This window comes from Gracilinanus agilis, chromosome 3 (genome assembly GCF_016433145.1).
Source record: "Gracilinanus agilis isolate LMUSP501 chromosome 3, AgileGrace, whole genome shotgun sequence".
Taxonomy (NCBI): domain Eukaryota; kingdom Metazoa; phylum Chordata; class Mammalia; order Didelphimorphia; family Didelphidae; genus Gracilinanus; species Gracilinanus agilis.
In genome coordinates this window covers 423,946,251-423,972,426 of record NC_058132.1, presented here as the reverse complement: position 1 = coordinate 423,972,426, position 26,176 = coordinate 423,946,251, and the positions used below count along the sequence as shown (strand labels likewise).

The following is a 26,176-nucleotide window of genomic DNA, read 5'->3' as shown; positions in this document are numbered from 1 at the left end:
AATAATTGGAAAAATATTAATTGCTCATGGGTAGGACAAGCTAACATAATAAAAATGACAATCTTACCCAAATTAATTTATTTATTCAGTGTCATGCCTATCAAACTGCCAAGAAATTTTTTGATTGAATTAGGAAAAAACATAACAAAGTTATTTTGGAAGAACAAAAGATCAAGAATATCAAGGAAACTAATGAAAAAAATGTGAAGGATGGGAGCCTAGCAGTACTAGATCTTAAACTGTATAATAAAGCAGTAATCAACAAAACAATATTGTACTGGCTAAGAGACAGAAGGGAGTATCAATAGAATAGACTTGGGGTAAATGACCTCATCAAGATAGTGTATGATAAGACCAAAGATCCCAGATTTTGGGATAAGAACCCACTATTTGACAAAAACTGCTGGGAAAATTAGAAAACAGTATTGGAGAGATTAGGTTTAGATCAACATCTCATATCCTATACCAAGATAAATTCAAAATGGATGAATGACTTAAATATAAAGAAGGAAAGTATAAGTAAATTTAGGTGAGCATAGAATAGTATACCTGCCAGATCTATGGGGAAGTTAAGAATTTAAGATCAAGCAAGAGACAGAGAATATTACAAAATGTAAAATGAATAATTTTGATTACATAAATTAAAAAGATTTTGTACAAATAAAACCAATGGAACCAAAATTAGAAGGGATGCAACAACTTGGGAAAAAAATCTTTATAACAAAAACCTCTGACAAAGGTCTAATTTCTCAAATTTATAAGGATCTAAATCAATTGCATAAAAAAGTAAGCCATTCCTCAATTGATAAATGGGCAAGGGACATTAATAGGCAGTTTTCCGATAGAGAAATCAAAACTATCAATAAGCACATGAAATAGTGTTCTAAATCTCTCATAATCAAAGTCTGTTATATAATGTACACATTCTCTCTCTTGCTTCTAAATATATTAATTTTAAATGATACTTTGTTTTTTTTATGTATTGGCAAAATACTAATGCCACTTTTTAATCCAAATGAAAATTTAACACAGATGCAACCAAGTATCCCAATTGTAAATGACCCCTTTAAAAACTGCCACAGTATGAAGTCAAATTTTAAATGAAAAAGAATTGGTAGCTAACATTTATTTTTGAAAATATTTTCCCATTTTTCCATGTTTCATTTATTTCTCTCTCCTCTTCCCTCCTCCATGAGCCAACAAGCAACTCTACCAGGTTGTACAAATGTTATCACTTGATACCTATTTCCATATTATTCATCCCTGCTATAGAAAGATTTTCTAAAGACCAAACCCCAGATCACATACCCATATTTACATGTCATAAGTGATGTCATATGTTTTGCTTTTGCATTTCTACTTCTATAATTCCTTCTCTCAATGTGGACTCTTCTACACAAGTCCCTGTATAGTCAGAAATATTTTGCATCCCTAAATTTGAATTTAGGTAATGAATACATTACCCAAACTTCCTTTCTGTATTACCTACAATGCTTTTCCTTTTGTCTACATTTGCATGGTCACGTTTTGTATAAGTTCTGAGACTCCACTTCATTCTTCCTCTTTGCTCTTGGGAGCAAACTGGTTAGTACCCTTTTCGCTAGTATTTTTTCGTTAGTTTATTATGAATAAAACATTATTAAATATAATATTTAGTTATTGATTATTAATCTTAAAATCCACATTTTTGGCCAACCATGATAGGACAGAATTCTCAAATATTTTAAAGAGAGATTTTCAGTTAAGTTAGTAATTTTTTCCTCCTCCACACCTGCCTGCCTGTTTTCCTCCTGTGTCCTGCTGCTGCTGCAGCTTCTGGTCTCCATCTGGCATCCATCCACTTGGGCCAACTTTCAGCACCACTCCCTGCCCAGCCTTCAGCCTGCCAATCCTAGCCATTTTTTTCTCAATGGACAGATGAGAACTTCAATTCCTTCCTCCACTGGGTTTTCCAGCCTGGGCTAGCCATTTTTAAGCCAAAGTCTTAAGCTGACCCTGGACTCCTGGCTGAGAGAGACTTGCAACTTAGGAATTTTTTCACAGAAAGGGGACTCCTCTGTTGTCTTTTTTTTTGAGGGCAAGGAAAGTCTAAAACTCAATACATTTAAAGCCAAAGTTTTAGAAATAAGCCCGTTTTTTCCTTCTTTCTCCTGACTCAAAATACCAGGGGCAGGCAGTTCTTCATATGCAAATACCAATTGTTCTCCCAAAAAGGTTTTTTTCTCTCTTTGCCTTCAAGTAATTGTCTTTTATTTTGCCATCTGGCTACCTTTATTTAAAGAGTAAACATGTTGCAAATCTTGTCTTGGTTTCCTCCTTATCTCAAACAGCTCCCATTCTGGGAGAGCATTAAGGAATTTGGGAAGCTAAATGTTTTAGAGTGTCTTTTGTTACTTCTGATCCTGGGGATTTTTGTGCTGATTGAATACCTTGCAACTCTTGATTGAGAGTTTGACTAATCTTAAGATTCAGGGGAGAAATTTATCTCCTCACACTCTTTTGGCATTTTGGTACATCCATTATGGTATACCCATTATGAGAGTTGTCCATTTCCCTATGATTTTACTATTTTACTGAACAACATATCAGTGTAAAAAAGCCCATAAGTTTTATGTATCCTGGATTTGTCATCTCAACTTTTGAGGTCACATGTTGCTTATACAGTCTTTTCTTTTCTTTTGCCTTTGTTAACTGCTACATATGATGATGGATGGATTCCATCAAAACTGGTTACAATTGTATACAACCTTGGAGAATATAATGACTTAAGAATTTAAATTGTAATTTTATAAGGGGTCTTTAGAAATGACTTTAGATACCTAGTATCTCCTGAATGGATGATATGTCATATATATATATATATATATATATATATATATATATATATATATATAATAAAGAATGTTGTATTAAAAGGTAGAAAACCAAATAGAAGTTCCTACCAAAACTTTTTATATATAAAGCCATAAGCCAAAAAGAGCTCCTGCATGCATGGTTTTTTTAACTCTTTAGTTTAATTTACTTCTGCCAGAACAATCTAAATTCTTGTTGATATTTTAGACCCCAAAAAGATTTTCAACCGCAGTTGCCATGGTTGAAAGAATTGTTACATCTCTATAAAGTGACAAATATCCACCAGTTCATAGATTTTTTTAAACATCACACAGCAAGTGGCTATATATAAACTCATGTGAATATAATGAGTTTGTTTGCTATTGTCAATAACTGGGCTATTGTGAATTTTGGGAATTTGATACTTAAATTTGAATGTGCATTATCTATTCTACTACTGTTTTCTTTTTATAATTCTGCTATTTTGTAAAAATCGTTTGCATTCACATAGTGGGTCATGGCCAAGTTTAAAAAGGAAATGGATCTCATTTTTTGATGAGGAATTTTTGTATTCTACCTCCCCTTGGCTGACACAGTGTGTCACTAATTCTAAGTTATATATATATATATATTTTAGGCCAGTAATTTCTTGTTTATTCTTCATGTACAAAAAGAAGAGGACATTTGGAACAAATAATACAAAATGAAGTGTCATATCACAACGGATAACAAGTTGTTTTGTAAGTATTTCATATAGTAATATTGTAGTGGATTGGTCATGAAGTATTCAGAAACATACTTATCCTTCCATGTGGTGCCCTTACCCAAAATGTAATCCATTATTTTTATTCACTCCAATATCTTTTCATAACATATTCAAAACAGGTAATAAAGGACTGAGCCTGACACCAATACATCCACAAAGAAAAAAGGGGGAAGATTGGACATCCCAACTGATGGATAATCCTTTTCAGTTGTTAAAGTTTAATATTTTACAACTTGTCTTAAGCAGTCTTTTCCATTCAAAATAACATAGCAAACAAAGTAGACATTTATTCAGATAGTCACATACAGTATACACACTTTCGTGTCTAAAGAGAAAGCATACACTTTAATAGAGGAATAGATGGCTTCCCAGTAAACATGCAATGCATTCTCTCAGAGCAGATTAAATTTTGCTTTCATATGTCTGCTTCGAGGTGATAGAGTTAAAGGTAGATGATTTCCTTAAAAGTTTGATTAAATTTGCTAATAAAATTCACTTTCTGGGTGGTTCACAACAGCACCATTCTGTGAAATTATAAACGTCTAAGAGGGTCCAGGTTTAAATACAATTTTTTAGGAAGTATACTCTTTGGTAGATCCTTTTAACTAAGATCTTCACAAACTTAATATCCTACCAACTCTAAAACCTTGCCAAAGGGCAAAAGCAGAAGAGCTGCATATTATATTTTAAAATGAGGAAGGTAAGACTCAACAACTCAACTAAAACAAAGTTTTTTGAACCCACTTATTTTAATAAATCTCTTACTAAATGCTATAATAATCATTTTCTGCTTTACATGCACTATGTAGACAGGCAAATATATTTCTTCTATTATAAATGCATTCCTCAAAGGCTTTAAATTATAGAATAATGTCATTGGTCATTTAAATAATTATGGGACTTTGCTTAATTATTCTGTTTGATTCCAGAAGAGTATTTAAAAAAGAGCCACTGCACAGTGCTATAGAAGCACAAAGCCAACCTGCATAGTGTAAATTGAGCACAAGGTCAAAGAGACCAAACAATCCCAGTGGGATTGATGTAATTTTGAGCTAAGACAAGAGGACTTGAATTTTGGGGGGATTTGAGGTTACGGTGCTTAAAATATGTTAAGATGCGGGACTTCCTCTGAACCACATTCTAACAAGCATCTCTTTAGTTGTCATCCTGGCTCCTATAATCTAGTCCTTTTTTCTATCTTTCACAGTGTGGCAAACTTTCTGTTCCTGGCTACTGATTGGGTAAGTGGATAATTACATAAATAATTTTAATTGGGTCCTGATTCAAGGTTTGTTTTTTCTTTACTTAAGACTTTTTAGACATAGACTTTAATATTTTATATTTCATCCACAAGTTATTTTTTCTCTTTTATGTAGATTTTTTGATGCTTTTGATTTCTTCTGCAATTGATTCATATACTTTAAAACTATGTCATTTATCCCTGAGTGATCCATGTTTGTTATTATTTTCCTCAGAGGGAATTTTGTTATTGTAAACTTTGATTTGAATTTAGGAAATTTTAGGATAAGAAACTTGCTACCTCCCAGAATCCAGACAATGAACCTGTTTGGAGAAGGTGCCATAAAGATGCCTGCAGAGACCACACACTGCATCAAGAATATCCAGAATTGAACTTTGGGATGTGAAATTGAAGTATGGGGGCTTTAAAGTATTCATTTTTAATGTATACTCTTCTGTCAAAGGGGACTGCCTCCAAATTGTTTTTTTGTCAACCTAGCAATCATTGGTTTTGTTCTCTTTCCCTTTTTTTTTTAATCCACAAATTATTGCAATTTTAAAGTTGATTACGTATTCATGAGCCTTTTGGGGAGACTTGTCCCTCAAATAGGATCACAGGGGGAATGTATAGTCAGAAATATTTTTGAATCTCTAAAACTACATTACCCAAACTTCCTTTCTGTATTTACCTGTAATGCTGTTCCTTTTGTCTATGTTTGCCTGGTCACATTTTGTATAAGTTCTGAGGTTCTGCCTCATTCTTCCTCTTTTGCTTTTGGGAGTGGGCCGGTTAGTACCCTTTTAGCTAATATTTTTTGTTAGTTTATTATTAATAAAAATTTATTAAATATAATATTTAGTTATTGGTTATTAACTTAAAAATCCACATTCCCAGGAGTGTCCTGCCTTGAATTTTTCCACAATGTTTTCCTTTCTGCTTACAATGTTCTTCTGGCTTTACTCATTTCACTCTGCATCAGTCATCTGAGGTTCTCTCAATTCATATAGAAAGCCTGCAGATCATCAGTCCTTACAGCTTAATAATATTCCATCACCATCATAGGCATACGCAGTTTTATAACTCTAAATTACTCTCTAAAGTGACTAGATCACTTCACAGATACACAAACAGGATATTAGTGTTCCCATTTTCCCATATTCCCTCCAATATTTGTCATTTTGTCCCTCTATCATTTTAGCTAATCTTATAGGTATAAGATGATATCTCTGAATTGTTTTATTTGGATTTCTCTAATCAATAGTGATTTAGAGCATTTTTTCATATGACTAATGATAGTTTTTATTTCTTCATCCAAACATAGTCTGTTCATATCTTTTGACCATTTATCAATTGGGAGATGGCACTTATTCTAGTAAATTTAATAAAATTCTCTCAATATTTTACTTATTAAAAAAAAAGAAAACCCTTACTTTCCATCTTAGAATCAATCTTGTGTATTGGTTTCAAGGCAGAAGAACAGTAAGAGGTAGGCAATGGGAGTGAAGTGACTTTTACAGGGTCACACAGTTAGGAAGTTTCTGTGGCTAAATTTGAACCCAGGTCTTTCAATTTTTAGGCTTGGCTCTCAATCACTGAGCCACCTAGCTCTGGCTATATGTTAAATATGAGATCTCTATCCAAGAAACCATAAATTTTCTTCTTTAATTTTTTGCTTTCCTTTTCATCTTGGCTACATCAATTTTAATTGTAGAATACTTTTTAAATTTAATGTAATCAAGATTATCTATTTTACATCTCACAATGCTCTCCATCTTTTTTTATTCATAAATTCCTCTCCATCCATACATGATATGGATAATATATTTCCTAGAGTTGTATGATATTGGTCTATACTTAGTCTTTGCCAAATTATTTTCCAATTGTCCCAGCAATTTTTACCAAATAGTGATGATTTCTTTATCCCAAAATGTGGATTTATACTTTTGTCAAATTGAAAGTAACCAAGTTCTGGATGCTTAAAAGGCATCAGGAAAAGGAAGAAGAAAAAACTATAGGCTTGGATTAGTAAATTAGATGAATCAGCTCTTGAATAATCACAAAGTGACTAAGAACAGAACAGGAAGCATTCTCAATTATTTATGCTTTATATGTTGCTTTTAGATTTATGAAGTGTTATACAGATATTATATTTGATTATTGATTTACACTATAATCATGTGAGATTGTGAAAATAGTATTATCTCATTTTTACAGATGAAGAGACTGAGGTTCAAAGGAGTTAAATGACACGCGCAAATTCACACAAGACTACACATTTGAACCCAAATCTTCAAGGTAAGCTAGGTGGTGCAGCAAACATAGCATTCGTTCTAGAGTCAGGAAGATCTGACCTCATATACTTACTAGCTAGCTGTGTGACCCTGGACAAGACCCTTTACCGCTTTTTGCCTCAGTTTTCTCATGTGTAAAATAGGGATAATAGTATAGCAGGGTGGTCATGAAGATCAGATGAGATAATAATTGTAAAGAGCTTAATATAGTGCCTGGCACATAGTAGGTGCTATATAAATGTTAGTGATTATTATTATGTCTTCAAATCCAGTGCTTATCTGTTACTTTTTGTAAAGTTTATCTACATATTAGGAAAGACAATGAAAGTTCAAATGTAAGTAATTAGAAAGAGAAAATGGACATAATGGAAATCAAATTCATTCACATAAGTAATTCACACAAGTTGATTGAAATGAAAAAAAAATCACATTATTGTTTTCTCTTGACTATATATAAAAATATTTGACACTTTAGAGTCTAAATTTTAGACTAAAAGCTTCCTTAAAGATTCTTTTCCAAGAAAGCTTCTACCATATGTGGAAATCATTCTAGTTTTTCTAAACAGATGCAATAGAAATAATTTTATTCAACCATCTTTTTATCAATATTAATTCATGCATCAAACTGAGATGCATATAATAAAACATTTATATAGTAGCTACATAGTTTCTAAGTTTTTTAAGGTAGGTTTGAACTCACTTCTAAGTAATTCTAGGCCTAGCACTCTATCTACTGAGCCACCGAGAGCCATTTGAAAGATTGTACCATGGAAAATAATTTTTACTTCTTCTTCTTGTTTCTAGGAGGCAGAATGAAAAGAATTGAATAAAAATTGCAAAGAGGAATATTTGGGTTTGAGGTAAGAAAAGACTTCCTAACAATTAGTTATCCCAAAGTAGAATAGACTGCAATGGGACCCTCTCAAGCAAGGGTAGTTATAGAGAATCCTTCTGGTGTTAAAAAGAAATGAAAGGCCTAATAATATCTTTATATATCTCCCTAAAGGTCTTCCCCTAGATCTTGGAGGATGGATGGTATGTAGATCTCAGAGATAATATAAATGGAGGAGGGATCAGGTGCCCAAGGCCTAGGCTGGCTATAGTTGGTGAAGGAGGAAACACACACTCCTCTCACAATAGCTATGGATGTAATGTATGCTTCTTCTCCCTGACAGGTTTGCTTGATTAAGCCTGTCAGTTGTTTCCTTCTAACAGTTGCCCAGGTTAGGGACCCCTGAGAGGTTAGATAGATGGTTAACTTCACTAGGCCCCAACCTGAGGTTGGATTAGATGTTGATAAGGTTATTGATTAACTATTTGAAATGTTATCTGACTGCGTTTTGATTCTCCCTTTCCCAAGGGCTTGGTAGAATAACCACTCAAGAAAGGTACTTGTTGGTAAATCACTCTATTGAAACTATTAATGGGGAAAGGAAAACAAGGTAATAGGTTTGAGGATCTGGGAACTCTATTGCTATTTGTTTGGCTACTACTCTATTTGTTAATCAAGTCTGGAGATTGCTAGGCTGGTAGAAGCTGAAGGTCTTCACCTTCTCACTAACTCTGACTTGACCTGGCCACAGCCAAGCCAGAGATTAGGGAAGACTATTGATGTTGATGTTGATAGATGATCTATATACTCAGCTCTACTATCAATGGTGTTGATTGATCACTAGCTCTCTCTCAGTCAGGTACAGGTTACAGGTTTCAGGCCTACCCTTTCACCCTTCACTTCCCTCTGTCCTAGTTCTTGCTCCCACAGAAGCTTGCTCAAATCTCCACTCTCAGCTCTGAGCTTTCAACTGTTGTTCCTTGTGGGTTTTTATAGGGTGAGGTCAACTGATTTTTGCCCCTGCCTCACAGCACCTGGGAACATTCTGAAACTCTCAACTGTCAGTCAAGGTGGCATGAATCTTATCCATACTGGTCAAATACTATTTGTACTAAAGGTAGACTTCAGACTCTTCTGCCACTGATTTTTTTCTTTCCTTGTTGGATAAAGGCTTAGAAAAGGCATGAATAGGAAAAAAAGATAGGAAAACCTGTCAGAATGGTTTTTCTTTCTAGACATTTTTAATTAAAAGAAATTTATTTTGTTTGCTCAAAAGTAAAAGACAGGCTAAGAAAGTCAAATATATTTTGTTCTTTCAAATTTCGTCTTAGCAAATATTTATTTTTTCTTACCTCCTCCATACATGTCAAAATATTTTGTCTGTATGAGTTTCCCAGTTTTATCTAAAAAAGGAAAAAAGACTTTGAAAATTGTGCATCTGATTATCATGGATTATCCTGTAATAATTTAAAATACCTAAAGATTAATTGTAAGGAGATGAAGGTTAATTGGTACTTGAGGAAATAAAATACCAATATATTCAAGATTTGCTGCCAACAGATTTGTATAATAAAGATGAGAATTCTGGCTAGGTAGATGAAGAGCATTGAACTTGCCTCTTTAATTTTTTACTTTTCAAACTCAAATACATTTACATCTAAGCCAGAGGATACATTGGCAACATATACAATTGCAGAAACCCTAAATTAAGTAGTAATCAATAGCAAAGGGTTTTTGATCTCTAGTTCAGAGATCAAGGGTTGAAAAGGAAAGATCTGATCTTAGCTTTGAGATCCATTGTCTGTTTTTTTAATTAGATAACTATAAAATTAAAAAAAATTATCTAATTCAGAGAATGAAAGAAAGGTTCTTGTTGCTAGACCTGCAAAACCCAGAGAAGCAGAAATGCCATACCAACAGAAGAGTAGGTCTACTGAGTATAGATTTTAAAATTAATATTCAATATCTCCAAAGTATAATATTTATAAAGACTTCTTAATATTTAACTAGAGAGCTAGAGAACACTGGGAATATTCACCACTCAATCCACCTGGAAGAGGGAGGGTGTAGCAGAACAAAGAACCCAAACTATATACAGACTGCGTAAGGATGCATGTTAAGAAAAGGCAAAAGGAATTGTGGGTAATACAGAAAGGAAGTTTGGGTAATGTAGTTTTAGGGATTCAAGATAATTCTAACTATACATGAGAATAGTACCACCTGATGTGTATGATGACATCACTTGAAGATATAGTCCTGTGACATTGGAGGTATGTGTTTCCCCTTCACATGCATTCCTCAAGTATGTACTCCTCATGAATGACCCCTATGCATTTTTATTTCCCTCTTTCCCCAAGGCTCTTATGAATATTTGTGCAAAAATGTGTCTCACATTTATATGGGAAGAAATGCTCTTTTATAAATATTTTCACTATCTCATTAAATGAGTACCTTTTCTTTAACTATGTTTTACTGGAAATAAATTAAATATACCATTTGGACCTTAGGAGCTATTTTCTGGAGTGGACATAGACCCAGAGAGTATCTTGAATCTGAGATATTCTGAGAATTATACCCATGAGAAGAGGTGCTATAGGGTTCACTTAATTTAGAAAGTTTTGCCATTATTCTTCATTTCTAAAGGAAACACCAATGTTAACCTTGTATAGTACAAGGCCAGTTGAAGAAAAGAATTGATATGTAAGACTGGAATAAATAATTTTAATATGACTTCCAGTCACACATTAGAAAAGAGACCTTTAAGAACGTATGGTTTTGATTAGAGTGGACTAGCAGAAATAGAATTCTAGTTTGGTTCTGTTTAATCAAAGATTATGACCATTAGCTTTACCTAATTATATGCCACAGTGCTGATTCGGGGAGGTGACTGATTTGTTATGTTAGAATTGGGAGAGGGAGAAAATGGCAAATGGAAACACTGTTCCAATCCAGGAAGGTGTGAAATTCAATGTGTTTCTGAACAGGACAACTTCCTCATATCATTACATGAGTCTGGGAGTTGATATTCTCTTGCACAGAAGCATAGGGCAGAACACTATATTTAATTCCTAGTCAGATAGTCATAGAATATGTACAAGTAGTTATAATCAAAATGATGGGGCATCAGTCAACAAATATTTATTAAGAACCTACAAATATGTGAGATGAGATGTAAGACATCTGGATACCATGTCATCAGAACAATTATTAAAAAAACAACAACTGGAGATTATTAAATTGAAAAGAGGACTATTTTAAAGACCTAAATAGCTGGTTTAAAATATTTGACTGCCACTAGAAAGTGGGTTTAAACTTATACTCCAGATAAGTATACTGAGGGCTAATAGAAGTTACATGGTGGCAGATTTTGTTTCAAAATAAATAGGAATTTTTAAAAAATGAGCTCCATTAAAAATGGAGTGGACTCTTTGTGAGGTAGTGAGTTCCCAGTTCATTGGACTCATTCAAACAGAAATTAGATGACTATTATTAATCTCAAGTAGTGATTAGAGGTCACTTATCCATAGGGCGGCTCAGTGGATAGAGCACCAGGCCCAGAGACAGGAGGTCCTGGGCTCAAATCTGGCTCAGACACTTCCCAGCTGTGTGACCCTGGGCAAATCACTTAACCCCCATTGCTTAGCCCTTACCACTCTTCTGCCTTAGAATCAGTACACAGTATTGATTCTAAGACAGAAGGTAAGATTTTTTTTAAAAGAATAGAATTTATAAGTTTATTAGCTTGATATTCTTTTAAAAAATGAAATGATTAATGATTACTATAGTTTGTAAATGATAACTGTTTTATCTCAATAATTTTTTTCTTTTTTTTTTAAAACTCTTACCTTCCCTCTTAGAATCAATACTGTGTATTGGTTCCAAGGCTGAAGAATGGGAAGGGCTAGGCAATGGGGAGTTAAATGACTTGCCCAGGGTCACACAGCTGGGAAGTGTCTGAGGTCATATTCGAACCCAGGACCTCCTGTCTATAGGCCCGACTCTCCATTTACTGAGTCACCTAGCTGCGCCCTCAATAATTCTTAAATGTTAGTAAGCATTCTCCATGTTTTCATTTTTTTTCTAATAGTAGGACAAATGATAAGATTTCTATCCATAAAGATTTATGAATTTTTTATGTTGCCACAATTATTTACTGTAGACAGTTATATCAAGGTAGCAGTAGGTCCTAGGGAGCTACTGGCCTAGTAGTTCATATATGCTACCTAATTAGACATACGCCAACCCTTTTTTGCTATGATCCTAGGAGGGCTACATATGACTCATAGATTTTGCTGTTTTGAAATGCATTAAAAATACAAATACTAAAGACTGCATGGTTTCCACAAAGAATTTTGATGAAGGCCTGTAAAACTTTGCATACACTTTGATCCAGCAATACTATTACTATTCCCAAATCCCAGAGATAAAAAAGAAAAGTGAAAAGAACCTGTTTGTACACAAATATTTATTGCAGGTCTTTTTGTGATTTCAAAGAATTGAAATTTGAGGGGATTCTGGGAATGCCTGAATAAGTAGGGTTATATGATTTTAATGGAAAACTATTGTGCTCTAAGAAATGATGAACAGGATGATTTTAGAAAAACCTGGGAGGAGGCAGCTGGGTGGCTCAGTGGATTGAGAGCCAGGCCTAGAGACAGGAGGTCCTAGGTTCAAATCTGGCCTCAGACACTTCCCAGCTGTGTAAGCCACTGTATTGGCTCCAAGACAGAAGGTGAGGGTTTTTTAAAAATTAATTTAAAACACTTTTAAAAAAATTAAAAATAAAGAAAAACATGGAAAGATTTACATGAATTAATGTAAAATGAAATTAGCAGGACCAGGAAAACACTGTACATAGTAATAACAATATTATACAATGATCAGCTGTGAATGCTATTTTTCAAGTTTATTCTAAAGGAATTTTGATGAAAAATGCTATTCATCCTCAAAGAAAGCACTGATGGTGTCTGAATGTAAAATGGAGCATACTATTTTTCACTTTTGTTTGGGCATGTGTTTGTGTGCGCATATGTATGTTTTGACCTATATTTTCTTTCACATTGTGTCTAACATGGAAATATGTTTTATATAATTGCTCATTTTAAAACTACATCAAATTGCTTACTGTCTCAGAGAGGGAGTGGGAAGTGTGGCAGGGAAATAACTTGGAACTCAAACATTTAAAAAGTAATGTTAAAAATTATTTTTATATTCAAGTGGGAAAAATATTAAACTTTTTTTAAAAATTCCCTCTCCTCCTACATATCATCTTCTTCACACTAAAAAAATCCTTTTAACAAATATGCCTAGTCAAGCAAAAGAAATTCTTTTATTCTCTCTCTCTCTATATATATATCTGCATTCTGTGATCTATCAAGGAATGTTGTCCTTATCTCTATATTAGGAGAGGTATAGTATTTTAAAATTACTTTTTTAATAAATAAAAATATTAAATCACCAAGTTTCTAAATTTAATATGAGAAAAGTAATGAAGAAAAAAATTTAACTTACAATCCACAGTGGCAATGTTGATACCCCTTGCAACATTACCCTTTTCTTCACTTATGAGTCTGTAATTTAAATAAGAATTAGTTAGAACTCCACTTTTATTAAAAAATGAATATTTCTCTTTTTTTAGTATCTGCTTTTTCAATTCAATAGAAATTAAATGTCTATTAAGCATACCATTAGGTATGAAGCATTAGAAGTGCTAGAGGAGATATAAAATTTTGATGAATTGTGAAGCTTATAGTTTAGAATGAGGATAGGATGCATACAAACAATTTTAATACAAAATGGTGATATTTTTTCATTGGAGGTATGTATAAAGTATTTGTGAATTCTGAAGGAGGAAATAGTATTAGTGAGGGGAAGAATGTTTCCTAAAACAATTTACATAGGTTTAGGCTTTAAAGCATAGGTAGAAAGTGAGTAAATATTAAAATTTTGGGAACTTGCAAAGGGAGGAAGGGAAATAAAGTAAGAATAATTAGACCATCATATAAGGAACAGAGTCTGAATGCACATTGAAAGATATCATTCTTCACTTAATTTCCTCCATGAATTTTTCTCTACAATAAACAATATGTGTCTCATGATGAACAAGGAAATATGTATTATATGATGATATATGTACAACCTGTATCATGTTGCCTGTCTTCTTGGGAAGAGGAGACAGGTGGGAGGGAGGGGAAAAAGGATGAGACAGATTTTTGGACAAAGCTAAAGAATTTGTTTCTTTGGATGTGTATTTATTATATTTTATTACATAGTTATAACAAGTAATATATATTATATTTTTGTGTTATGTATTATATTATGCTTTTATGTAGAGAGATTAAAAAATGGCAACTAAAAAAGATATCCAAACTATATAAATTCACAAGCAAAGTTGTGAGTGGCAGATGCCATGACTATTTTAGCCCATATTCTTTCTATTACATAATGTCTTGTCTTCATAACTAGACAGTATCTCTTTAAGAGTAGGGATTATATCACAGTAAAACTTTAATTGCTACAATGCTTCTAGCAAAGAGACAAATATGATGCTCTTTTCCAAGAGGAAGGAAATTGACTTAAATGGATTTGCCATGTTTCTTGTAACCCTCAGGGTCTTAGTAGGCATTGTCTTGCACATATCAGGCATTAATGAATAAATTCATATTGGCTTATTAATTTATTGACTTAAACAACTGATGAAATGCTTAAATAGAAGCAATTTATTACTTACAATCAAGATGAACAATTTCATTTCTTTGCTGTAATAAATGATTTAATGGAGGCATCTATTAACATTTAAACCAGAATTTTCACTAGTCCTGAATTTGTTGACTTAAATTAAGAGGTTAACATGAAAATTGAGGAAAATATTTGGAAGCATGTTTAATAGTAGGTATGTAATTCAAGGGAAAAATATATTTGTTTGTTTCAATATTTAATGACACCCCAAACACTAACAAGAGATACAAAGAAAGCAATGTCAACTTGAGATAGTTTTAAAATGTGTGTCATCTAGAAGCACCTGGCCACAACTGAATGGGACTTCTGAATGTTTGAAGGGAATTATATGCCCTAAATTTTAGGAGAAATGTAAAAGCAATAAACAAGACTTGCCTAAACCACTTGTCAAGTGAAATTATCCAACTTTCAACTTACATGCTGATAACCATATATGCTAAGTTCTACAAATGTCGTTTTCCCACAGAACTGTCATAGTAATACTTTTATGACTTAGCAATGTTAGTTTTTCCTCAGTATTTTAATAGATGAATATTAAAACAATTCCCCTTTTTTAGGCATGAAAATTAATGATTTCTAGTACAAAAACTGATACTTACAGCTCATCCTCAAAGCAAATTTTGGCATAATTATTGGGACCACCACCACTCAGTAACTGATAAGCATAGGTGTTAGGTGGGCATGGAGTCCAATGGCCACATTTTTGTCTTCTAGGAAGTGGAGCTGTAATAAAAAGGGTTAGAAAAGTTGGTATTTGAAGAGAATAAAGAAGGCAATAAATATGTCAATATTTCTGTCTGTTATCTGCATCTCCAAATACAATATATCTTAGATCTCCAAATACAATAAGGAAGTAATAGTTACAAACTTTTGTACAATAAGGAAGCAATATTACAAACTTTTGTGGATAAAATAATTTTTTTTACCTTAGTTTTTTATTTTTATTTTATTTTTTTATTTTAAACCCTTAACTTCTATGTATTGACTTTATAGGTGGAAGATTGGTAAGGGTAGGCAATGGGGGTCAAGTGACTTGCCCAGGGTCACACAACTGGGAAGTGTCTGAGGCCGGATTTGAACCTAGGACCTCCCGTCTCTAGGCCTGGCTCTCAATCCACTGAGCTACCCAGCCGCCCCATTCACCTTAGTTTTTGAAATCAAGAAGTGCAACACATCAATAATTGACTTGGCAGTAGAAAAGACCAGGGGAATAATACCAATTTGGGGTGAGGAGAAGTTAAAAGGCTTGTCCATCTCTTTCCTTTGTACCAACGCTGCTTCTCTTAGAACAGCATAATAAAGGGAAGGAGAGAAAGGTAAAGAATCACCTGTGGCAGAGCCAGTAAAACTTTAATTGCTCTAATCCTTGGAGTTAAGAAACAAATATTCCTCAAGAATAGGGAAATGGATTCAAAGAGGTTCCTATGGTCTTACAAATCTGCAATCAGTTTTGAGAGTTTTGATGTTCTGGTAGGTCCTTCCAAAAAAGCTATATCTAATACTAGGAGTTGCTTCTAAAGAATAATAACTAAGTGATGCACTTTGGTGGAAGGCCTGTGCTCAAATTCTGCCTCAGACACTTACTAGTCATGTGACATTGAGCAAGCCATTTAACCCATCTAGGGCTCAGTTCCCTTATTTGGAATATTACTTGCTGTAGGAAATGACAAATGTGATCAATACAAAGAAGTACTACTAGAAAGAAGGATAATCAAAAACAATAGTCATTGGCCTCAGACACTTCCCAGCTGTGTGACCCTGGGCAAGTCACTTAACCCCCATTGCCTACCTTTGCCACTCTTCTGCCTTGGAGTCAAAACACAGTATTGACTCCAAGAAAGAAGGTAAGGGTTTTAAAAAAAACAATAGTCATAACAATATTATAATGATAATCATCTTCGAAAGACTTAGCTACTCTGATAGATACAATGATTCAGGACAGTTTCAAAAGATGCATGCTGAAAAATGCTATTCGCCTCCAGAGAGAGAACTAATGAACATGTGCAGTTCGAAGCATATTTTTTTTGCTTTTTTTGTGTAACATGGCTATTATAAAAATATGTTTTGCATGACCTCACATGTGCAATTGATATCGTATTGCTTGCCTTCTCAAAGGAGAGGGGAGGAACATGAAGGAGGGAGAGAATTTTCAACTTAAAATTAATTAAAAAATTAATGTTAAAAATTTTTTAATGTGATTTAAAACTGCCTGTTCATATCCTTTGACCATTTATCAGTTGGAGATTGGCTCTTATTTCTATATTTGAGACATGGGACCTTTATCAGAGAAATTTAGTTTAAAAATTCTTTACCCATTTCCTTCTCTTTTTGGCTGCATTAATTTTAAATTTCATGTATTCAATTCAAAATCAATTAAACTGATTTAAATTTCATGTATTCAAAATTATCCATTATACTTCCCATGATCCTTTTTATCCCTAGTTTTGTCATAAACTCTTTCCTTCTCTATGATTCTGATATGTAAAATTTTCCATGCTCCCCTAAATTATGACAACATGCTTTAATTCTACATCATGTACCCATTTTGACCTTTTCATGGCATACGTTGTGAGGGTTTGTGGGATTTTTTTACTCACTTTCATTTCTTCTGTTTCTATAAATGTCTGTTTATTTTCTCACAGACACTGAATTCATTGATAGATGAGTGTAGGAGGAATATGGATAGGTTATGATGTTTTGATTACTACTTCATTTGTCTTATTTTTAATAACTATGATCTGATTATTACTGTTTTGTTTTAAGTTCTACGATATGAAGATGACTTATTTTATGTAAATAAAGACATTGGTGAAGGCTCAGGAGTTATAGTGGTGAATAGTTGAAATGTATCACTCTCCATCCCCAGTGGAGGTAAACTCTAGGATCCTGAGAGAGATTGATTGTTGCTATGTGGTGGTGGTCCATCTCTAAGAATATGAGACTTGCCAGTATGAAGGAAAGTGGGAATGAGTAAGGCAGCCCAGAGAGCAAGAAAAACAACTCTTATCTTCTGTCTTAGAATAAATACTGTGTATTGGTTCCAAGGCAGAAGGATGATAAGGGTTAAGGGAGTTGAGTGATGTGTGAAGGGAACTCCCCTCCCCCAGTACCATGTACTGGAGTCATCCTACCTGTGCCTACTAGTTTTACATCACATGACTGAACATCATGTGAACACTCCAAACATAGGTCACAGGTGAATCATCCTTGGGACAATGCCTGGAAAGGATGGGGGCAGGAAGGAAGGAAATAAAAGAGGAATGCAGGAAGTGCTCTCTTTTTCCTTGGCAGTGGCAGTGGAGGACCGTGCCTGAGAGAGACAGCCATATGGAGAGACTTATGGTTAGAAATAGGCTTTAATCTCTATCTATCTGCTTTCTTTATTCAAGTAATATTAATAAACTCTGGAAACTAAGAATGAGGAGTTTTTAATTTAATTTTAACAGTGACTTGCCCAGGGTCACATAGCTAGGAAATGTCTATGGTCAGATTTGAACCCAAGATACCCCATCTTGCTATATTAGTCTTATTCATAATAAGAAGTGATATATTTGTAACTATCCTTGTTAACCTATCCAAATTATTTTCTTGTTGAGTTTCATACACTAAGCTATATGGATGTTCCACCTCTTCTCATCTTGTCTTTTCCTCTCTTCATCCCTATTCTTTGACAATCACTGAGACCTGGATTCCACTCAATTACATAGCCTTCTTGGCAACCCTTTCTAGTAATGGTTGTACTCATTCTTCTAGGCTAACTGGTTGAGATAGAAGAGTTGGAATTCTTCTTGCTCCCCATTGGCATTTAAAAAATTGTTACTTCCAGGATCTTTTTATGCCTCCATCTTAAAAAAAAATTCATTGGTTCCAAGGCAGTAGAGTGCTGAGACCTATGCAACGAGGATTAAGTGATTTACCCAAGATCATATCACCAGGAAATGTCTGAGGCCATATTTGAACCTAGAACCTCACATCTCTGTGTCTGGCTCTCAATCCACTGAGCTACCTAGCTGATCCCTATTTCCATCTTTAAGCAACCTCTTCCCCTGTGAGTTCTGCATAATTCACATCTTCCACTCAATCAAAATCTTGGTAGTTATTCATTTAGAGACTTCCAGGGTATGCCAATTATTTCCTCAAAATGCTCACCATCATTCTTTCTTCAATTCCTGCTTTTATACTATGGGACTTCAATGCCCTCACTCTTCAATTACTCAACATATTCATTTCCCATGACCCTCCACTCCATCTTTCAAACACAAAGACCTTGTAATACCCCAAACAAACCTCCAGGCTCAAGAACTCTGAAACTCTCCTAACAACTGTAGTCTTCTGGCTTTCCATTTCTTTCTGCCCTCCCATACCAAACCTTATTTTTTGTTTACACCATGACCTCCAATCTCTCAGTCTCACAGTTATTTCCTGGGTCATTTACCCCTGAACTAGTCATGCTTTTTCCCTTTCCCATCTTGACCCTCTGGTAAACATTCAACTCTAAACTGTTTTCTTCTCTTGAGTCCTTGACTCCTTCATCATATCACTGATTGTGCCCTCCCAAACCTTGGACCACTCCTACCATCTACTGCCTTCACTCTTACTCATATGTTGCTGAATGAAAGTAAAGAACTAATCCAACTCAGTCTACAACAAAGTTACATTATGCAACCTCAACTAGGTCCTCCATGTTGCTAGGCAATACTCCCATACCTCGCCTATCAATTCACTATCCCATTCTCTATGATGGCTCTTCCAAACCTTTTCATCCCTTCTAAAACTTTCCATGGTTCTGTCTCCTCCAATCTTCTTAGCTGGTAACAGTTTTAAAATTTTATAGAAAAAATGAGGCTATTCCCTGAGAGCTCCCTCTTGCCCTTTCCTTATCCCAAGACATTTATGAATGATAATTCAGTTGCCTTCTGCCACCTTTCACATGAGGACCTCTGCACAAGCAGCATCATTCCATTAATCTCCTCCCAAAGACTGCCACTTCTATCATCCCCATTCTCTCACTTATCTTCAATTTCTCCCTGTCTACCGCTTCCTTCTCTACTGCCTATAAACTTTATCTCCTCCAGTCAAAAACTCCTTATCATAAGGATGGGGGATGGGACCAAAAGAGCCAGAAGAAGGCCATTGGTAACAGTTGGTGACAGTTGGGACCAGAGAGGATTCTGGGTAATTCTCTGGGAGAGGGGAGGGGAGAGAGCACTTCCCTTGGAGGACTGAGAGAGGGAGGAGGAGAACATCTCAGCTTGAATCCAGTCCTGAAGGCTTCCTGAGGATCTTTCTTTGGACATTGAAACCCTGATTACCTGGTCAAAGGTATCCCATTGCATCTCACCCAGCAAGGCTTCAATCATCGAGTCAGCTAAGTTTGGGACTCCATTTTGGGAGTGATCTCTTAGGCTCCTTCCCCCATTACCTAACATTGCTGAGAAACCCCTTCTGGTCTATCTTACAATTATAGAAAAGGATAGAAATAGAAACAGAAGGAGAAGGGACAAGAGGGGAGACGCTTAGGAGTGGGGACCCCAAAGGTTCCCACCCGAGTGATGGACCCCATAGAAATAGAGAAGAGGGCACCCCAAAATCCCTCTGCCCTTCACCCCTTTCCCTGATCCCTATATTGATATTAATAAATGAATTCATTAGTCAGATAGCATTTCAGAGTACCTGAGACATGAGGGGGAGGGGAATCACAGCTTGGTCTGGCTGCCTCCATCTTGGAGCCAGACCACCTGCTGTGAAGTTGGCTGACCTTGGGGGAGGCTTGTGTGAACCCCATCCTCATTCAGAATCTGATTGGGGTCCCCCATACCTCTTCTTATAGGGAAGCCTAGTCCCCAACTCCTGTAGGGCTGCACGACCACCCAGGTCACCCAGTTGAAGTCTACTGCAGTGCATAGTTGGCCCTGAGGGGAGAGCTGGAAAAGAGTCTCCCATATAGACTCTCCCTGTCTCCCCTCTATCATAACATTCATTGACTGGCTCTCCTAATTCTTATATTACTTCTTATATAATTATATAATTATATGTATTATATAATTATATATATACTTATATAATTCTTATATTACTGTGAACTTTTGTCCTATATCTCTTGGTCCCTTTGGCAGCAAAATTGCTTTAGAAAGCCATCTACAACAGAGCTCTTCACTTCCTTCTTTTTAAACCTCTACAATCCAGTTTCAAACTATATCATTTCACTGAAATGATTCACTCAAAAGTTGCCAATGATCTCCTAATTGCCAAACTTGGTGCCCTTTTCTCAATTTTTATTCTTCTTGACTACATGGTAGTCTCTGACATTGTTGATTGCTTTCTTCTCCTTGATATTGTCTTCTCCTTAGATTTTTCTCCTTAGAATCACTATTATGTATTGGTTCAAAGGCAGAAGAGTGATAAGAGCTAGGCAATGAGGGCTGTGATATGCCCAGGGTTTTTAGTACAGCAGCTTGTCCTGGTTCTCCTACCTATGAGGCTGTGACTTCTCCATCTGCTTTGCTGAATCTTCATCTGAATCACTAACTGTAGGTATCCGACAAGGCTCTGTTCTAGGTCCTCTTGTTGTGTCTCTTTCACTTGGTGACCCCATCAGCTTCCATGGATTTAATTAGTACCTCTATACTGTTGTGAGGAGGATTACTTAGTTATTAGTTAGGAGACTGAACAGGAAGGGCTGGAGAATTCCAAATGGAATGGGGAAGCAGGAAGTGGGGCTTGCTCTCTGAGACAGACTCCATAGTGGTTGGGACAAGCTGTAACTGACCCTGGGAGACCTCAGAGCTAGTGGAGTTGCACCCTGATTCCCTGGGATCCTGGAGAGTGGTGAAAGTTGAAAGCAGAAGACATCAATCTTGCAAGTCAACACTGAATAGGGAAGTGGCCTGTGATCTGGTGGACGGCTTGCAGACTCCTCTCCTGACCTGGTACTTTGGATCATCAGTTCCGAAGGTGTTGGCTCTTGGCATCCTGAACCATCTCTGGAATAGTTGTGAGACTTCAAAAATTCAAGCCCCCTTCCTCAGGTCCTTAGCCAAGCTGTCAAAACTTGGAAGAAGCCAGGTTGGCTAAGGAACTTACCCGTTTTGCTTCCAGTCCTGGGTTGTTAGTCATAGTTTAACCTAACCCCTTTCCAATCCCCTCATATTATAATTAAATTGATTCCCTGTGTATTTTTAGTATTTCAAGGTCCTCATTGAGTTTATGTAATAATCTGAAGTTATTCCAGGCTGGTGGGGCTGAGTGACAGTTGTTCAGGCTTAACTGCCATTTCATTCAATGATCTGGTTCCCTGGCTTGTAAAGTCTCACCCATTGTTTCTTCCTGTCTCCTATCCACCCCACAGAGCCCACAATTAATATTTAAGTCAACTTCCCTGGTTTTCCCCATAATAATACTGATGATAAATAAATCTCCTCTGACCTCTAGTTTCACATTTCCTATTGCTTTTTGGACATCTTGAACTAGATGATATTTCTTTCATAATTCTTTTTTTCCCCTTGTATTGCTTTTTCTGGCATTGTATTGTTTTGTAGTTTTATAATTTTTCTAATTTTCTATGGTTTTCTAATTTTTCCTCCATCTCTCTCATTTTTTTTAAACCCTTACCTTCTGTCTTGGAGTCAATACTGAGTATTGGCTCCAAGGCAGAAGAGTGGTAAAAGCAGGCAATGGGGATCAAGTGACTTGCCCAGGGTCACACAGCTAGGAAGTGTCTGAGGCCAGATTTGAACCTATGACCTCCCATTTCTAGGCCTGGCTCTCAATCCACTGAGCTACCCAGCTGCCCTCTCTCATTTGGTTTTTGAGGTTTTTAAAAAGGCTTCCTAAAACTCTTTTGAGCTTGTAGCCATTTCTTGTATTTCTTTGCTGTTTTTGAATTAGGTGCTTTTTCTTCTCTTCTGAGTTTGAGTTGTGATCTTCTCTGTCCCCATAATAACTTTTTTTCAGACAAACTGCTACCTGTTATGGGGGTAATTTGGGGAAAGGTGTTTGGGATAAGGGAATTGAAGGAGGATGATTGGAGACTTGGTAAGTGGATAGACTAGGCTACAGGTAGGCTGGGATTAAAGGAGATTCAGGGTAATATAGGACTGAAGTCAGGAGTATAACACAGAAGGGAAACAGAGATCTTCTTGGGAGAAGGTAAGATAAACTAAACAAACTAATACAGCAGGCTTACAGACTAGGACTTAGACTCAAACATAAACTGAGGGAAACAGACTAGACTGAAATTAACAAACAGGCTTTAGTTAATTTCACAGGAAGGGACCTATTTTGAAGTAACACCTTCCTTCAAGATGGATGCCCCAGCTTCTCTCTAAACCCAGAGTATGTTGTCTCTTTCCCTCTTCTTCCCTCTTGTTAACTAACAAATTACACTAAATATGACTATTGAAACACAAAGGGTTTATTTATTTGAAGGATGTTGGTTAGGAAGGTGGGTTAAAGGAAAGCCCTATCAGTTATCTCAGGAACCTCAGGTGGGGGAAGGGAAGTAAAGATGGAATCTGAGCAAGGACCTGCCTTACTCAGTTTTACAAAATGCTATCTAAAGGGAATAAAAGTGATTTGATTAAATTATAAATAATGCTGTCAATTAGATAACTCTTCACAGATTTAACTCCTCTCTAATTTCTCTCCTTATAAACTCCACAGCCCCTAAGGTAAGGGAGGGAAGGCAGGGTGGTATTAGGAAAGGAAGATATAAAGGGTCTATCTAAAATAATAATTTCTTAAGTAAATATATTAATGCTAAATTTCAATATTGAAGCTAGAAAATCCAAGAGCTTGCTCATTGACTACCTCCCTCCACGGAAGATCCAGTCAACTGCCCCTCCTCAAGATTCTAAAACCTCTAACAGCTTTTTGGAACTCAGCCAAAGCTAGAAAAAACTATAACCCCCAATTCTGTATACTACATACCAAACTATACCTTTCTCATGTTATAATTATGAAATTGATTTTTGGGGAGTACTTTACATTCATTCCTACTGGATTTCATTTTGTAAGATTTAACTCAATGTTTTATCATTTCAAGATCTTTTAGGATTCAATTTCTGATATCCATTGTTTTAGTTATTCCTCCCAACTTTTGTGTCATATATAACTCTGATGAGTATGCTATCTATTCTTATATTGAAATATTACTAAAAACAATACAAGGTCAAGCATAGATCACCAAGATGCTCCACTAAAGACTTTTGATACCTTGACATAGAACTATTAAAAATTACTCAAGGGGGGGGCGGTTGGGGGCAGCTGGGTAGCTCAATGGATTGAGAGTCAGGCCTAGAGACAGGAGGTCCTAAGTTCAAATACAGCCTCAGACACTTTCCAGCTTTGTAACCCTGGGCAAGTCACTTAACCCCCATTGCCCACCCTTACCACTCTTCCACCTGGGAGCCAATACACAGAAGTTAAGGGTTTAAAAAAAAATAAAAAAAATCTAAAAAAAAATTACTCTGAATTGAGTCATCTAACTTTATTGTCATCATCAATACTGAATCCATCTAATTATCATATAGTTTACCTTTTTATATCTTCTTCATAAGAATAATCTGGAGCACTATTATAGTATAGCATTTCTGTCATCTACACTGTTATGATGATAATAACAGATAATTCGGAGAAGCAGATAAATGTGTCAGGGCCAAATAGAGTTTCAAGTCAAGAGCCACAGATTGACAGGTTTCAGTGAGGAAAGGAGGGGGCTAAACACTCTTGGCTTTCAAATCCCTCCCCCTCTAACAGTTGCTGTTTCAGTTGGGTATGAAGACAGGATCAGATCCTGGTAAGTTTCTGTTATGGCTGAAACCCCAATCATGTTCCTTTTCTTTAATTTATATTCCTCACAGGTCAGTTAAATGAGTAAGTAGAAGCTAGTTATCTAACTGTTAAGGACAGAGAAGATCTTCTTAAACTGGCAGCAGACAGGATTCGAACTAGATGTCCAGACTGAGTTGTGAGTATCCCCCCAAATAATTTCCCAGGCACAGATTTGAGGGTAAAGGTTATATTAAGAAATAACAAAGAAAACTAAAGAGGTTTATGAAGGTATTAGGATAATGAAAGGTGACCCTGAACTGTTAGATTGAAGCTGCCCTTGGATGAGACACTTAACTAAAACTGGATCTCTTGCTATTGATGAATATCTACTAAATATTTGTTGTAATGAAGTTGATATAAACTAACCCTACTAAACAGGCTAATCCTTAAATAGTAACCACACTGGCTATGCCACTATGGCTTCTCAAGTGAACCCCCAAGTGTGGAATAGTAAGCAGGGTGTCTGCTCACTTCAACCTCCACAAAGTAACTGCCTCCAACCCTTCTCAACTGCCCCCTCACCCAAAGTTCTCCTGGGGGGTCCCCTGTAATTCTGGGTGAGGTTGTCCCTGTACCTTTGCAGGGATTCCATGCTTTGCATCTCCACATAACAACACGCATAGTAATCCAGTCCAAAATGAAAATTAGGTTAGTCTGTTGTACCCAAATTTTAATACCTAACCCAGGTTCGATCATGGCCGGAGGAAGAATCACACTGACAATGCAATATGCAAGAAGAGGCTCATTCTTTACTAGCAATAATAGCTAGGGTCGCTAGGCAGAGAGGCATGCCTGAACGACCCCTTGGAATTCTCAGCCAAGAGTTTATATAGAAATGTTTGGGGAAGGGGGTTGGTACATACATAATTATCAAGGTAGTGTCAGGGACAGGTGGTCAGGAAGCATCTGGGGAGGGGGGTTTCAGGGTCAGGGGGCTGGAAGCATTTGGCAAACATACATTAAATAGGCAAATATTGTAAAGCAGGCAAACATAGACAAACATTCCTCAAGACATCAGATAAGATAGCTTCAGTTTTAGGTTTATGATAGGGGGAGATAAGGAAGACTGTGCTGGGAAACCTTGGGGGCTGGGGGTAGCTTGTCCAGGCCAGAAATAGTTCAGTAGACTGCCAGACTGATTTTTAAATCCAACAAGTCTTGTATGACCTGTTTTTGATTAAGCCATACTGACACTCTGTAACCATGTTAATTCAGGATGGAGCATTGATTCAGTTAAGTTTAACTTTCCTAACCCTGTTTTGGTCCTATTGCTCTATGCTATGGCTTTTTATTGTTGTTGTATTTAAGTGATCAGGAAACCATGTCAGAGGTTTCAAGTCTTAGCTCTCTGAGCTGATTAAATTTCAAGGATGGTATATTTGAGAGTAGAACCTTAGAATATTGCTTTTGTGGGAAGATATATCAATTTATCTAGACAGAAATAAGTAGAACTAGAAAAACAATATATACAATGACTCCAACAAAGTTAAAGGAATAATGATTAAAAGACACTGTAATTATAATGACTAAGATTGGCCCTGGAGAAAAGATGAGAAGATGCATGACATTTCCTTCATTATAGAAGGTATAGAACAGTGATGGGGAACCTTTTAGAGATGGAGTGCCAGGCCCCACCCCCTACCCCA

At 35.9% G+C, this 26,176-nt stretch overlaps 1 protein-coding gene across 1 annotated transcript in view; it reads right to left on the bottom strand.

Annotated features, from left to right (window-relative positions):
- FAM3B (FAM3 metabolism regulating signaling molecule B) overlaps positions 1–26,176 on the bottom strand; it is an 86,481-nt gene that overhangs the window by 25,685 nt on the left and 34,620 nt on the right. The window contains exons 4-6 of the mRNA XM_044670313.1: positions 15,299–15,422; positions 13,473–13,531; positions 9,314–9,364 (exon numbers count right to left, since the gene is read on the bottom strand). Of these exons, the coding sequence (XP_044526248.1) occupies positions 9,314–9,364; positions 13,473–13,531; positions 15,299–15,422 (234 nt within the window). The remainder of the gene's footprint in view (positions 1–9,313; positions 9,365–13,472; positions 13,532–15,298; positions 15,423–26,176) is intronic.